Raw genomic sequence first — 15788 nt, forward strand, 5'->3', positions numbered from 1 at the left:
AGAGTTAACTAAAAAAACTACTTGCGCTCCACAATGTCTGTGAAACGCATGGTTAGACTGGTGCTTCTATACACCCACAAAGACGTCGGCATCAACGTGTCCGAAGTCATTGACCGCTTCGCTCAACTTCCCCGCCGAGAGAAGTTTGTCCTTTAGATAGCGACGCAGCAAAAATCAATGCAACTAAAGAGCTCTATTCCTTCAGGTCCATAAGCTCGTAATCACGAAAACGTATGACTGTTCGTTAGCTTTTAAAACCGCAGAAATTTTAGCCGTTTATTCTAGCAGTTAGCATCATGATCAAAATTATCATGCGAATACGAAAATTACGAGGACATCAATAACCAATTTTGACCAACCTTGCTCATTGAAAGCCCGGCCCACGATGCGTTTGCCAAAAATACACTCGGATATTGGGTAGTAACTTGCCGCATCATCTGTGTCTTCCGCTTGTCCTTTTCTTTCCTTTTTAGCTACCTGCTTTTATTTCTTTTTTGAAACGAAGCAAAACCCTCCTTTAATTTTGGGTGCAGAATAATTGTTGCCGCTGTGCAGGCAGTTAAATTAAACATTTTCGTACTGATTTCTGCATTATTCCTCTATTATTCTACCTGTATGGTGCTGTCGGGACCGCTGCATGGCCCGAGTACATATAATGATGTCTGCGATCATAGTTTTGTTCTTGCCTAGATCATCTGTCTTTCTGTGCGCAAAGTTTACTATCTCTGACTCCGCAACGTGTTTATTTGTCTTGTTTGACGCATAATATACAGTGACGTTTGCTTAAATACGTAGATTTATTGGAGACTTAGACGTACATTTAAATACCTTGTTGCGAGGTGTTGTGTATACAAGCAGTGAACTTTGTTCCTAGCGACTCTTTTTTGCCCTTAGCGAGTTGTATCTTCGCATTTGTATATTCCATTCTATCTTCGCATTTCTAATGTATATTTTGCAGAACTCCTACTTTTATGTGACTGCCACAGATACGAAGAAGAAGGCCCTTCGGACGGCTTTGGGGCACTTAGACGACAGGTTTTTTACGGAGGAAAATATCTTGGGCGCGTGGCCTCGTGCGTCTGCTATGTGCAGGGCTATAAAGGCGCTGCTGTGTTTTTTGAAGTGCACAAGTCTGTATGACCGCCTGTGACGAAACTCAGCGATGAACGCTTAACTGTAAATATGAAACGTGTGAACTGTGAACTTCTCTCTTCCTTCTCTTTCAATCCTTTCTACCCCTTCCCCAGTGCAGGGTAGCCTACCGGGCTCAGCATGTTTAACCGCCCTGCCTTTCCCTTATGACTTCTCTCTCTCTCTCCTACTTTTTATTTGTACTCACTGTTGCGAGTATAATCTCTGTGTAATTACAATACACGACCGATAACAGCTGCTCCTGCGCAATCTATTGCAACGAGGGACAGCGTCATTGAGGTTTTTTCCTGGCCGTTGCATATGTGCAAAAATGTAAACAAGGTTCTTGAATGACGAAGATTCATCAAAATATTTGTCCTCAACTTATTCATTAGATGGCCTTTACGTTCTTCATATCAGCTGTATACATTGCTTTGCTGGTTTCGAACTCATATAGTTCTGATGTCCGTGTGATATTTTCTTTCCTTATTAAATAGACGAAAAAAAAACGCAGCCGCATTGACATCAGTTATTTCTGCCAGAATTTTTAAGACATACGAATATATTCTTTTATGAAAAAATACATATTTTACTTGACAGTGCGTAGCGTTCAATAATTCGTTTGCAGCATCTAATATACAATGGCATTGGCAATGCAGTTATTATTCATGTATTTGATCCCGCGACAAATTCTATAAGGAGGAGGCCGCGTTGCAACCTCAGCCCCCCCCCCCCCCCCCCGAACAAAATTTCTGGCTACGCCACTGCCAAGGTGAGATAATGCGTAGCAAAAGTGTGCAACCTCATGCACTTCCCTTGAAGGGGCCAACGGGTTAGGAACGGCTGCTCGTTCGGCCTGAACCGGGCAGGCCTAGACAGGCCAGGAGCCGCCATATCAGGGTATGACGTAATATTGGTTGCATCCGCGCAACGGAAGTCGGCGGTGGACCTCGACAAAAATAACGTGTGCGGTAACATACGTTGGCGTTAAAGCTAAGATCACCCCGTACTCCTTGACGCATGCGTTTCGGAAACTGTTAGCCGGAACGCCAATGTATTCCGTAGCACACTTTAAGGCCTGTTATCTCGAAAGTGGTACCCGCCGTGGTTGCTCAGTGGCTAAGGTGTTGGGCTGCGCTGAGCACGAGGTCGCGGGATCGAATCCCGGCCACGGCGGCCGCATTTCGATGGGGGCAAAATGCGAAAACACCCGTGTACTTAGATTTAGGTGCACGTTAAAGAACCTCAGGTGGTCCAAATTTCCGGAGTCCCCCACTACGGCGTGCCTCATAATCAGATCGCGGCTTTGGCACGTAAAACCCCATAATCTATCTCGAAAGTGGTGCTAGTCTTAACGATTTCTGCTAAGCAAACATGGCTTCACAAGAGCTCGGTGTCAACCTCGCAATTTGCTATTAACTATATGCCCTTAAGTGAATAATTAGAAAAGTAAATTAGTAAATTAATTGCAGTAAATACTGCATCTAGCACATTCCGATATCTCATGCAGGTAATTTCCGCCTCTTTAATAAATGCACCTGAAAAAAAAAACAACCAGACATCGCTATTTGTTACAGCCGTTTGAAAAACATGTAAGTAAGTGGTACAAGCCATGGAAAATGGAAGGGTAACAACAGTCCATTCAAACGTCGCGTGCGCAACCAGAAAGGTATACCTCTTTGTCACCTTCGCAGAGCCACATGCGTCTTTGCAAGGCACGGCCATCACAGCATGCAACTTGGCTACTCACCTTTTTACGAACTTTGGTGAAACCACCGATACAGTCTTCTTTTCTGTGTTATCGCTGTAGATTTCGGTAGAACTGCGAATAATTCTTCTTGTGGACACTTTGCGATTGCTACCAATTTCACAGATAAATGATTAACAATATTTGGTTTCCTGTTTCCGCATCGCTTTCCTTCAAAGCACGAATAATCAAGCTACAATTTGACATACCACAGATACGTTGCGGCTAATATTTCTTCTACATTGTGGGCATGCGCGACTCTCACGCGTTTCCTGTAATCCGGCTTCACCGCGTGACTAAGCGCCGGCGGCGGTCGTGGTGGTTGCGGCGCATTGCGAGAGATGGCGCGAGTGTCGCGATGCTAACGCCACCGAACGGCGGGGTGACTTGGGAGAAAAAGGTCGGAGGCGCTTCCTCTTGGGCTTGGGATCGGCGACAAACACGCACGAACGCTTCACGCGTGCGCCGGCCCGCTTCGCGGGACCGTCTCGCGAGGCTAAGAGCAGGACACCGCTATGGACGAACACGGATCGTTCGAACGCGCTATCGTTCGCGTGACCGTACACGCGAACGATAAGGCGATGGTGTCATGGCATGGGACGAACGTATTCGCTCGCAATCCGGTCGCGTTGAGTCGGACTTTCTTGGTTTGTCGCGCGCCCATCTGAATGTTCTATTGGTAGTAATTCGGCTAGTGTGTATTAGTGTATGAAAGGTGCAATAAATGCCCTTTTGATTGTTTGCACTACTGTGTTGTCGTTCCTTTGTCCGAAGAGCATGTGTGAGACCCAACATCTGGCGCCCAACGTGGGGCCTCTTGGGGCATCAGACGATAATATTAACTGTTTTGCTCGGTTCGAGATGTTTCAACCGAAGCATAGTCCTAGCGTGGATTTTGATCGCTAGTGTCGGCGGCGTGCTTTCTTGAGCGAGGCGACGGTTGCTGTAGCGCGTTTGAACTTTTCAACATGCTAAGCCTTTTCGCGAGTGTTTTGTTGAAGTACACTCGTCGATACGAGAGCCACGTGGTCTGCATCCTGGGAGAGCGAGGCCTAGCGCCCGCGGAGCATTGGCAAGCCTGAAGCGAGTGAGTACGGAAACCTCTTGGGTGGTCCGAGTTTCTTATGTAAATAGCTTCTTCTATCTCTTTGACTTCGTAAGTCGCGGCTCAGGGAGCCGGGTGGCCGCGGGCCACGGGTGCCGCTACGGGCTGACTGGTATTGCGGCCTGGCACCGGGCGCTCCGACACCGTCTGGGACGGTGGGCGCCGTCAACTCGGATGCTGTGTGCACCGAGCGGGGTAGGACCACCTCAAAGAGCTAACGTCTCCTCGCGGCTGCCTGTTGTGCCCATTTTGGATGATGTTTTTTTTTTTTGCATGCTGATTGTCAAAGTAGCGACGCATTAGGCCTAAGGCTTCACAAAGCCGCCTGTCGCACGTTGAGGGACACAACCTGGTGGACCGTGGTGTTGAGGTGTCGCACATTGCTTCCATCATTAGTTCGCCTTGTACGAATTGAAATTACTTGTTCGACTTAAGAAAGTAAGCTTTGTTCACGTGAACTTAGCATCTGAAATGCTGCCCGAAATTTTGCTAGCCGAATTGAACATCGTACCACGTGGGCGATGCGTATGCTGAATTCCTCTCCCTTGTACTACTTTAGTGTTTGTCGAGTGCGTTGAGTGTACGCAGCGTGAGCGGAGTCACCCCTGGTTTGCTGTCACCTGCACATCGTCAGCGCTGCTGCCCTGGACTACAATCGAGCTACCGCAGGCGATGCAGATGCCTGTTGCCAGTTCGGCGCAGCGATTTCGGCGGCCACCTGTGTCCGGCTCGCAACCCTCGGCGGCTGGGAAAAGAGCCGGCAGTCACCAACGGCTACAGCAGCTCTCGCGGCGCGTCGGCGCGAGCGACGCTTGCTCGTGCCGACTTCTGCGTCGCCGTTTCCGGAGTCCTGGGCTGGAGTCGTGCCATCGAATCTGCAGACGTGGTGCTGTGACCAACGGACGCCAGCGGTGAACCCCAGAGACAATTTCGGCTCGCATGTTGTGGATAACGTGTGGACATTTCCTCGGCGCGGCCACTGTCGCATGTACTAACTTTTGTTCGCGACGCGCGCGTTGATAGACCGTGTGACATGTTTCGCCGGAGTATGTGTAATGATTTAAGGTTGGGGGGATGTTTGGATGCGCGACTCTCACGCGTCTCCTGTAATCCGGCTTCACCGCGTGGCTAAGCGCCGGCGGCGGTCGTGGTGGTTGCGGCGCATTGCGAGAGATGGCGCGAGTGTCGCGATGCTAACGCCACCGAACGGCGGGGTGACTTGGGAGAAAAAGGTCGAAGGCGCTTCCTCTTGGGCTTGGGATCGGCGACCAACACGCACGAACGCTTCGCGCGTGCGCCGGCCCGCTTCGTGGGACCGTATCGCGAGGGTAAGAGCAGGACACCGGTATGGACGAACACGGATCGTTCGAACGCGCCACCGTTCGCGTGACCGTACACGTGAACGACTCGGCGATGGTGTCACAGCATGGGGCGAACATATTCGCTCGCTATCGGGTCGCGGTGAGTCGGACTTACTTCATTTGTCGCGCGTGCATGTGAATGTTCTATTGGTTGTAATTCGGCTAGTGTGCATTGGTGTATGAAATGCGCAATAAATGTCCTTGTGATTGTTTGCACTACTGCGTTGTCGTTCCTTTGTCCCAAGAGCATGTGTGAGACCCAACAACATATATCGTGAGAACGGCTCTCTGCGTGAGATAAAAATGAGAGAGGTAACGCAGGGGTTTTAGCCAGTGCAAGCACCGGCTGGCTACCCTGCACTCGGATACAGTGAGCTAGAACTCGGATGAGTGGTTATAGCTCTTTATGCAAACGTGGTTATGCCACTACTTATGGGAGCTGTGGTTCTATAGGCGTGGAGGATAGAATAAGAAAAGTAAGGAGGGGGTGTCACGTGATGACAACCTTGAAGCCTCGTCATAAATAAACAAAAAAAGAGGAATCATGGGAAAAACACGTGTTGGCAAGCGGCGTTTCTGGTCAACCCGCGTGGTAGCGGCATATGGAGAGAACGGCGTCAAAGGAAGTTGCACGGGACGTAATTGTTCCTTCCCGAGTTTTTTTTTTCTTTCCTCCATGGTTCTAGGACTGGGAACACACTAAAATATATATCTCCCCCACCCGGTGTGCTACTCTGGACATTGTTAAATTTCACCATATTGTTGAATTCACCATCTTGTCAGCTCTGGTTGGCTCAAAACGCCATCGGGCGAAATTTCACAGTCCAGAAGAGCACCCCCGGTCGCTTTGATGTCTGCAATTTAAGCAAACGGATACTGGGCCGCGATTTTGTAGCGGGGAATTATGAGTTATTCTACTCTAGTCTTATCATCCACCACTCACGGCCGGCGGATCCCGTTGATAACGCGAGCGGACCATCGCTCCGACCACTGACAAAGCGCTAAAAGGCATTATTACCGGAAAGGCATCGCTACAAAATACCGGCCCTGGTCCGGAACACCATAGTTTCTCCCCCCCCCTCCCCCCCTTTCCATTGGTTGGAAGCGGAATACGGCAGCCATAGTGCAGCGTTTGTGGCAGCGGTGGGGTACACTGCGCCACAGTGTTAACCGAAATTGCTTGCACAGTACATGGAGAGTGCGCGCGCTCACGTAAACACACGAACGCGCGCGCACACACACGAAGGAAGGAACAGTTTCAGGCGGAAGCACTCGTGACTGAAATCCTGGCACAGGGCGTTAGTGTGCACAAAGCCGGGAAGCATGTCGAAGGAAGTCCATACGACGATGCCGGACTTTGCGCCTTGGAAGCGTCCTTTTTTGTTTGTCAAGATGGAGCACACGAGGAGCCGCAAAGGTGCTCCAGAGCAGCATCTGTGCGTGCGATATCAAGCGCATCACATGGGAGTTGTGGCCGTCGTCGTGGTAGTTGTGGTTGTGGTGGTCTGCGGCACGCTCGGCCGGTGTCTCCTGCTTATGCTGCGGTCGTTCTTGTAGCGGCTGTACGAGCGTTTCACCAGGCTCTGGATCTGCGTCGGCAGTAAACGGAGCGTGTATTGCGTGCGCAGGCATTGGGTTCCAGTGATCACGTGTGTATACTCACCTCGCCGTTGAGGTAGCAAAATATGAGGGAGACGAAGAATCCCTGCGTGGAAGGAAATAACGGGGAAAAGATAATTTCATTTCCCTGTGCTCATAGAAAGAAAAAGGTCAGTTATGTGAAAGAGCAGCGGAGGCTCCCACTTGTAAGGGTCATAAACAGAAAACACTACAGACCCTTTTCACGAAGAAATTTGTTCTAGAGGAAAGCCATGGCGCTTTCGGCGGAGAGCCGCATGTGGCCACAAGCGAAAACGCACGAATGCGAAACCATTTACCGCTTCTATACCTTGCTACGGTGCGATTAGCTGTCGGAAATGCAACTGGGTGATCGCTAACGCACTGAACTCGATTTATGCTACAAGATGTGGAACCGTAGAGGGATGACGTGTCCAGTAGTTTATTGCAAAAATAGTGACTGGCATATTAAGGAATGGAAGGAATCTGTGTGGCTAACTATACACGGACTGCTGATATACACAGGGACTGCCTGTGTTGCAGGCCCTTCGCGATGCATGGCTTTTCTCGAGGATTAAAAAAAGAAAAAAAAAAAAACACTCATCCGCCAGCATTGTATTGCTAACCTCCAGAGAAAGGACTTCAATCCCGCAACGTTGGCAAGAGTAAGTATATATACCGCTCGTTACAAAGTGACAAATGCAGTAGCGCCGCTTTCTGGCGTAGTAAGTTTCTCGCACGTTATATTGCACACATCCACTCCAACTCAAACTTATACCCACTGTTTCACCAACGTATCAGGAATAAGTGAATGGGCGTACTCTTGAATCAAAGCGCCGAAGCACTGCTGACGGACCACACCGAAAGCACACGAATGTTCGAAACTGAACGTTTCGTGACGGTCTGCAGGAGCAAGCGACTCACTAGCGATAATACGTCTTTGCTACAAGCTATTACAAAGTTTAGAGCATCTACGTTCCAAGCCCTTGTGCGCGGCAAGCATAAATCTACCACATGTGAGCATGCACACCAGCCAGCGATTAGGCAGAAAATAGCGACTGCACCGAGGAAAGTTACCGAGACAGAAACATGACAAGCCGCTGGTTCAAAGTGTTTGGCAAATAAAGAACGAAAAGACAAAGGCACTCATCCTGATTTAATTCAGAAGCGGAAGGCTTGGAGTTTGGACGGCTTGTAATACATGGAATACTTGGAAACCGAGGGGCCCGATTTTTATTAGTCAGATTATAAAAACCTTCTTATGATCTGCCTATATATATTAGACTGCCAGATTCGAGACCCGGATCTCGGTCTCAAATCTGGTCGCCTTGATGTCATTAGGTAGCATACGAAGACTTTTTAGCCACCTGCCTGCTCTCAAAGCGTTCACGTGTTACGTCACGCCATCGGGCAAAAAAGGATGTTCCACATCCGCCCACCATGGCTTTGAGTGGCGCTAGCTAACACTCCCAGCGCTAGACCCAGTGAACATAAATACCCAAGTTAGTGGACGCATTGATAGCCGTCGCCATAGCAAAATTGGGCAAAGCAACGCACGCGTAATGCGGAGGTTGTGGGTTCGGCTCCCACCGGTGGCACGTTATCTTTTCGTCCACTTTGATTTACATTTTCTTTATTATTTTCTACATTTCAATTTCAATCACAGCTAATTTCCCCGATGCTTTCCTTGGCTTCATTGTCCGTTGGCTTCATATGGTAATGATTACCCAAAATGAGCAAAAATCAAGCCGCTCGGCTTCCCTTCTTCTCTCTTCTTTATATATATATATATATATATATATATATATATATATATATTATACAGGGTGTCCCAACTATCATGCACCAAAATTTAAAAATATGCAAATGCCACGTAGCTGGACAGAACCAAAGTAATGTAGTTTGCCGTCGCTTGGAGATATTCAGATTGTGTTTTGCATTACGCTTAATAGCATAATTAGTCTTAATTAATTAATCAACTTCTCAAGTATTATAATTATAGATGAAAATTGTTAATGAGAAAATTGTGGAGCAACATGAAAAACTCCCGATACAGCTTTCTGTTGCACAATACGTGCTACATAAAAGTGTTTTTCCGAGCGTGAAAGAATTAAACCCGCGAATACACGCAAAATTGCCGCATGACTGGCCGCTCGAGGCACTTTGCGTGTATTCGCGAACATTTGGTTAATGCACCCTATATGATAAACCAACCAAGTGTTCACTCGTCTATAGACGCCATGCAAAAAAAAAAAAGAAAAAAAAAAGGAGGCTATTCGTTTGACGCGAACTGCGCTGACGCCTGCCATATACAGTTCAGCGAGAGACCCGCATCGGCAGACTTGGGGAAGGAGCATGTTAGCTCCAGAGAAGCGCTCGTGATTGATGAGAGTTACAGCAACTTGTCAACAAATTATCCTAGTGCCGTTGTACCTGCAAGCCAACGATGCCCCATTCGGCGTAGAGCTTCTTGAGGTAAGCGCTGCATGACGCTGGGCTCACAAACGTAGTCAACACGAAGTGGACACCGAAAACAGGGATCAGTATCACCACGGCGCGCAGAATCTTCCTGCAAACAGAACAAAATAAAATTGCGTTTTTAACATCGTACGGAACATTATACTAAACACACGGAGACTTTAAAAAGACGGACAGCTCTCGGTCCCTCCATAAACACCATTCAGCTTGCTGTGGCGTTCCCAAGCTCGGTGCTTTATATGAAACCGCAAAAGGCGCACTTTGCAATATATTTTTATTTTAAGATCGCGATCGATATAATATGCCGTGTTAAAAATGTTAACTTTCGAATGTACCTACGTGCTTTCTTTTCCTCGCTCCTATACGGCACGAGCCCTACGATAATGTAGCTCTTATATACTCATGCATACATGAGGTCTTCCTGCAAGTCTTTTAATGACCGTTATTCCGTTATTCCTATGACCAGCGTGAAGCTCGTTTATGTCACTGCAAAGAAACAGAGCATCAAATAGGGGAGCTATACGTACTTTACCTAAAGTTTTCGCTGTCATTGACATTCCGCTGTCGGAGCTTGGTTACCAGGATGTAGATGACGTGGATCATGAAAAAAATATTAACCTGCGAGATAAAAAGACAAGAACGAGATGCGAAAAAAAGAAGCGGTCTTCCTGCGAGACTGGATATGTTCATACAGTCACACACCTCTACAATGAACACCTCTACAACGAAATGTCTTGCATAAAGAAGGAATTCTTTATGTCTTGACCGAATTTAGATCTTTCGTTTGTATTGTGAACGCTTCTACGGCGAAGACCGCTACATCAAATTTACCAGTACAACGAAAGGATTTAGGCGTCCCTAATGGCTTATTTGTTGCTTTACAATGAACGCACGTAACGGCGGCGCCGCAGACGCCAATGTGCGCATATGTAGGGAGCGCCGGTCGACATCACAAGACAGACCGTGGAAAGGTACGGACTCCGCAGCACCGCTGCACCTTTCATCCCTGACAAAAGAAATAAATAATAAAAAATAATAAAACGACGAACACGTTGACAAACGGCACTAGCACGAAATTCGCTGCAGTCACACACTCCTTCTGCCGAAGTCTAGGGAAGTTGAATCTGTGCTAAATAAAAGATTTGTTCTGCCGAGCGAGCTCAGCCTGCTCCGTTGCGAGCGCTGTGGTGCGCGATTTTTACAACGACGTGGCGTGTATAACGAAGGAATTTGGAGGTTACATGCGCTTTCTTATTAAAAAAATCTCGCAGTTTCACCCGAAAGGCGAAGCATCAGTTGCGATAGCAAATGAGTAGAGAGCTATATGGAGTAAGAATAGTAGCTTTATCAGCTATACAAACTTGGACAAATTCGCTTACTAGCTGAATTAACAAGCACGGTGTAGCGCGCACAAGCAAACATGAATAGATCACACTCGATGACCGCACACAACCGCTGTCAAAACGCTGGCGTGAGCGAGCACGCCAGCAGCAGCGACCGAAGGTTCGTGAGGTTTATCGCTTCAACGGAAACTGAGTTTCGAAAGCACAGCGCAAAGGTAGGAGCCGTGTTGTAGATCGCTTTCAAGATAGGATGCGCGCAACCGCCCGCCGCCGCGCTGAGTACAAGTTGCTCGCAGAGCAGAAGCCGCACGCCTTCCCTCCCGCGCTGCCTTCCCGCTCTCCTCTTTTCGCCTGCGAGATTCCAGTTCCCCTTGCCCCCGATCGCAAGATAGGCATTTGGTGCCGCAGCTAAACGTCGCCTCCCCTCCCTCCCTCCCATCCCCCGACGGCCTTTCGCGCCACGGAAGACTTCGCGTTTTCTCTCCGCCGTGCGTTCGCTCCCCGTGAAAGCGCGCGTCCCTGGCGTGCTTTCACACGCACATACATACAGCAGACAGCGCGCGGCGACGATTTTATCGCCCTTGGAGTTTATACGGAACATCACGGCGACGACGACACCGACGGCAGAAATCTGTTTGAAGTGTCCATATAATTGCTTTCGCAATAATAAATTTGACGGTAAATGAATTTGAGTAGAGCTGTTTAGTCGTGCTCATTACTTCAACTCGTAAATACCTACAGGTCATGTCCACTTCACAGAAAAAAAAAAAAAAGATGAGGAGCCTATAGGTTTGTGAGCTAGGGATGAAAATGTGACCTTTAGATCACGCTATTATCTCTGAATTGGTCAGTTACTATAGTCTTGCTTTACCGAAAAGAGAATTGTCAACGGATTGAAACCATCAACACCTTTTTCTATGCACCTAATACCACCTCGCACATAGCAAGATGTCCCGTGTTCAGTATACCCAATTCTCAAACGAGAAGGGGGAATGCATTGTGCAGCACTGGCATACAGAGTCACTACAGAGTGAATACAAGCGCCGACACGCTACATACCTCACTCTATGATAAAGATGAATGTTCAGTTGAAAATGAAAATATCTCATAGTTGCATGAACGTACACATGCGAAATGCTACAGCAGCCAGGCATCACATTAATGTCAACATTGGTGGCATCCGGTAACGTTCTGGAGACGTGCTGTTTTGCAACGTTGCTACATTGATACCGTTTAAATGTTAAATTGATGTTTACATGCAACGTTGACAGAACGTGGGTGTCAGGATGTTGCTGTGACATTTATTTGTGACATCACCTGAACGAACAGCTGGCAACGTACATTCAACGTTGAGGTTGGCTGTTTAACGTTGCATGACATTTGTTACAATCAGGCAACCTTTACACAACGTTCTGCGTTACTTGGGTGGCGGCCTTGCGCGCTGTTGCTCAACGTAATGAGGCAACAGAACAGACGCGCTTTCGCCTCACAATCAATCTCGACCAGATGGAGACCTCCGAACATCAGCATCCTATATTCGCACTCATGCTACTCTGGGCCCCTATTCACAAAGCTTTACGTTCCTACCTTCGCCAATAATACGTGCCTAATCACGATTGGTTGGAATTTGTTCTTACGAGCAATTCTAGTGTGAAAGCATTTTGTGAATACGGGCCGTGATCTCTAATGGCGGTTTATTCTGTTCGCTACAAAAGTTTTACCCAAGCCTCTCCTCCGCACCTTACCCCATCGTAGCAAATGTTTCTCTGAGTCAGTGCTAATTGCGAACAGAAATGACCTATGTCGAGAGACGATTCCCTCCGTCGCTATAGAGCCGTGTGTTCCGATGGCTAAGTTACCTGCGAATGGGCTCAGCGAGCAGGCCTATATAGCTCTTACGTTTACCATTTCTAGTATACGTATTTGCCCCATTGCTGACTGCCTGTGCGCTCCGGCGCGTCCTGATGGAGCACGCAAATTATGTTCATCGCTTCCGTGCTCGGTGTGGTGCGCTGTGCGCACATCTGTAATGCCATTTGCGAGTTGTTTGAGTGGTATGTGTGCCTGTATGCGAACAGTCTCGTCAGCGTTCAGACTCAGCCCTGATCCCGGTGTCACGTGTTCGCAAGTCCACCAACAAAGCGTGCTCATTACTTTACGGTGAGTATTCTACACTTACTGAGCCCTTCGTGCGCATATCTGTCCGAATGCGGTGCTTCCGTTTAGCTTGCCATGGGCATCGTCGTCCTCGACTACTATACAGGAAATGTTTAAGCTGCAAGTACAAGCACTCCATGTTCTCTTACATACATGATACCCCGTGGCCGCGCACGACCGAGATGCACAGACTAAAAGGGCGGCACAGGCGCTACAAGCTTCGATGGTGCCGCTGATTTCCGTCGGATCGAAAAAAGAACACACAAAGCCGCCGAAACTTGACGTAAGAGGTCTGGAAAGGAAGCAGAGGCGATCCGCATAATGGTTGTCAAGCAAGCAAATAAATTTTTCGCGACGGGAGATGGCAGAGGCAGCTTAGATACTATATGGCTTTAACTGTGCTCATCTTAAGTGGCTCACTACACACTACCTAGCTTATTTGAGAGCTTCGCTAGCTGAAAGAAAGAAATATCCCCAAACTCAAGTGACAGTGATTTATTCAACTAATGCAAATAGCAGTTATGAGGCTCGAAACATTTTAAAGACTCCCAACGTGACCTTGAAAGTAACACGCGGGGTACTCCTTGAAAATACTTAAGAGCTCCAGTGCTTCCCGAATAACTCAAGGAAACCTTGGACAACGCTATCAGGTTCCCTTGTTGTCGAAAGAAGTACCATCTTGAGTAACACAGCGCAGAGACGAGGACAACGAAGAATTGTCTTGACATTGCGTTAAAAGATCAGGCCTGACCTTACCTTGATTGCTTGTTTTTGACGTCCATTGGTATGCGCGCGCGTCCATGAACAGTATATTTTCTACGCGTGTTTCGGTGCTCTAGGTTCTTGCACGATAATTTCGAGTGCATTGCGTACTACCTTTTTTTTTTTTTTTTCGTTCTGTGTGCCGAGTGCTCACACAGCTTGATTGTCCGTATAAAAATTAGCTTGCTTCCTATATTGTTCCGACTTTGCGAGTCCAGCGCCCGGTCCCGTCACTTTTTTCCCTTGTTGGTCTCTGTTTTGCGCTGTGTCCTTCAAGAGGTTACACAATCTCACTCAACTGTCCCGATTAAGAAGCACGCGGCTTGCACGCATAATAAACTCATTACACTATTAACGTTGCTCCTTCTGGACATTTTTCGCACCATCTAACAATACAAGTGCTATCGGCTCGCTTACGTAGAGTGGCGTATAGTGGTTGGAATGCTTGGCTTGGTATTGAGTTTCCTGCAATAATCACTATAAGGCAACCCTGGCGCTTCGATGGTTCAGCCACCGTGGGAATGATGGTTAGTGCATGGATTTGTCTGATCTTCGTGTTTGTGGCTTCATTTATTACGCTTTATCTACATTAAGTGGCCTAAATTTCAAAGCAATCAAAGCAAACTTTTGTTAAATGCAGAAAGTAATAAGACTCTTCGAATGCGCATGATCACTGCTAATTGCAGTGGTTCCGCTTGTCCATGCGTAAGTGGCGTAATGGTTTCAATATCGGACTGCTGTGCTATAGAGATCCGGTCTTCGTATCCTGCCGTCGGACAAATTTAATAATGTTTGTTTATTTAGGACTCGACACTTTCTCGAAAGTAATCAGTTTGCAAAGTCACGAAGCCGTTTAAAGCCCGAAGCATGGAGTTTAGGCAAATATATATATATATATATATATATATATATATATATATATATATATATATATATATATACTAGCCATCATTCTCATGCTGGCCGAACCACCCTGCTTGGAGCCACCGTAGAGAATAGCGCCGCAGTTCTCTCTGGTAATTGTATGAACCTCCTATGGCTTGTAAATCTGTACTATCTCTCTCTAGGTTACGTCGTGCCGTGGCTGAAACAAAGCGCGACGAACGAACGAACTCGACCGGCCAGTTTCCTAGCTCATGACTGCTGTTCGCAGTAAAAACATCGAAGTATCAAATCTACTTTTGCAAATCGGGTCGGCCGATCGAATAGCCAATAAATGTGCCTAATGTATCTCCGAACATAACCTAACAAATCAAACGAATGCGGTCGATACAAGCAGCGCGCAAGCTCGTTCGGAGGGTATTATTCGCATGCAACTTACAGCAAGGCAAGTCAGTATGGGGCCGGTGAACGCGTAGTCGTAGACCACGATGTTCCGCCAGCACCTGTGTACGCATGGCAGAATGTTGGTTGTCAGCAAAAGAAACTGCGGCGTTTAACAACGTCCCGCGCGGAGCTGCACAGCGGGCCACGAGGGACGCCGTTTAGTGGGTGCTCCGCATCAGTTATGACCTCGCGAGTTTCTTTAACGTGCACCCATAGCTCATTAGACGAGCTTTTCTTTTGTTTATTTTTTGCGCATTTCATCCCTTTCGGAATGCGGCTGCCGCAGCCGGGAATCGAACCCGCGACCTCGTGCTCAGAGCAGAACGTCATTGCGACAGGGTCACTGCGGCGGATGAGTACAGCAGCTCTATTATGTTAACCGAAGTGTCGCCCCTTTTGACGAAGCAGAAAAATGCAGCTTGGGAACTATTAGCCATAGAAAAGTGACACAGCAATAACGAAGGTAAGTATAAGGGTTTGAGAAATATAAAGTTTGCGCTTAACTTGAACCCAGCTCTATATAAGAGCATAAATGAAAGAGAAAAACTAGGCTACTTCATATATGAGATCAACAGTGCGTTTTTTTTTACCCTCGTTCTGAGCATGCTTAGTTGTCTAGTTAGTAAAAAATTAAATATGAAAACAAACACATTTCATCACATATGTTGTACTTGCAGAAACAAAGCAAAAATTGTAAAGCGTGCTCAGAAGCTAAGCGATCTAAAAAGATCTTTCTTCGCCAGTCTACCAGTCTATCACCA

At 47.4% G+C, this 15788-nt stretch overlaps 2 protein-coding genes across 7 annotated transcripts in view; one reads left to right on the forward strand and one right to left on the reverse strand.

Annotated features, from left to right (window-relative positions):
* The window catches only part of LOC119433473 (putative sodium-coupled neutral amino acid transporter 7), a 531279-nt gene that overhangs the window by 237345 nt on the left and 278146 nt on the right, over nt 1-15788 (forward strand). Inside the window, exon 9 of one of the 2 annotated variants that reach the window (XR_007468144.1) lies at nt 2280-2564. The exons of the other annotated variant lie outside the window; for it this stretch is intronic. The gene's annotated coding sequence lies outside the window, so the exon portion shown is untranslated. Of the gene's footprint in view, nt 1-2279; nt 2565-15788 lie in introns of those variants that run through there. 2 annotated transcript variants of the gene reach the window in all.
* LOC119433516 (calcitonin gene-related peptide type 1 receptor-like) overlaps nt 6462-15788 on the reverse strand; it is a 46602-nt gene continuing 37275 nt past the window's right edge. For 3 of the 5 annotated variants that reach the window (XM_037700769.2, XM_037700761.2, XM_049671646.1), the window contains exons 11-15: nt 15023-15086; nt 9972-10057; nt 9395-9530; nt 7008-7049; nt 6462-6933 (exon numbers count right to left, since the gene is read on the reverse strand). In XM_037700769.2, the coding sequence (XP_037556697.1) occupies nt 6802-6933; nt 7008-7049; nt 9395-9530; nt 9972-10057; nt 15023-15086 (460 nt within the window). In that variant the 3' untranslated portion in view covers nt 6462-6801. Of the gene's footprint in view, nt 6934-7007; nt 7050-9394; nt 9531-9966; nt 10058-15022; nt 15087-15788 lie in introns of those variants that run through there. The other 2 variants (XM_049671649.1, XM_037700777.2) reach the window with 2 other exon arrangements.

Source organism: Dermacentor silvarum, chromosome 1 (genome assembly GCF_013339745.2).
Source record: "Dermacentor silvarum isolate Dsil-2018 chromosome 1, BIME_Dsil_1.4, whole genome shotgun sequence".
In the NCBI taxonomy this organism is placed as follows: Eukaryota; Metazoa; Arthropoda; class Arachnida; order Ixodida; family Ixodidae; genus Dermacentor; species Dermacentor silvarum.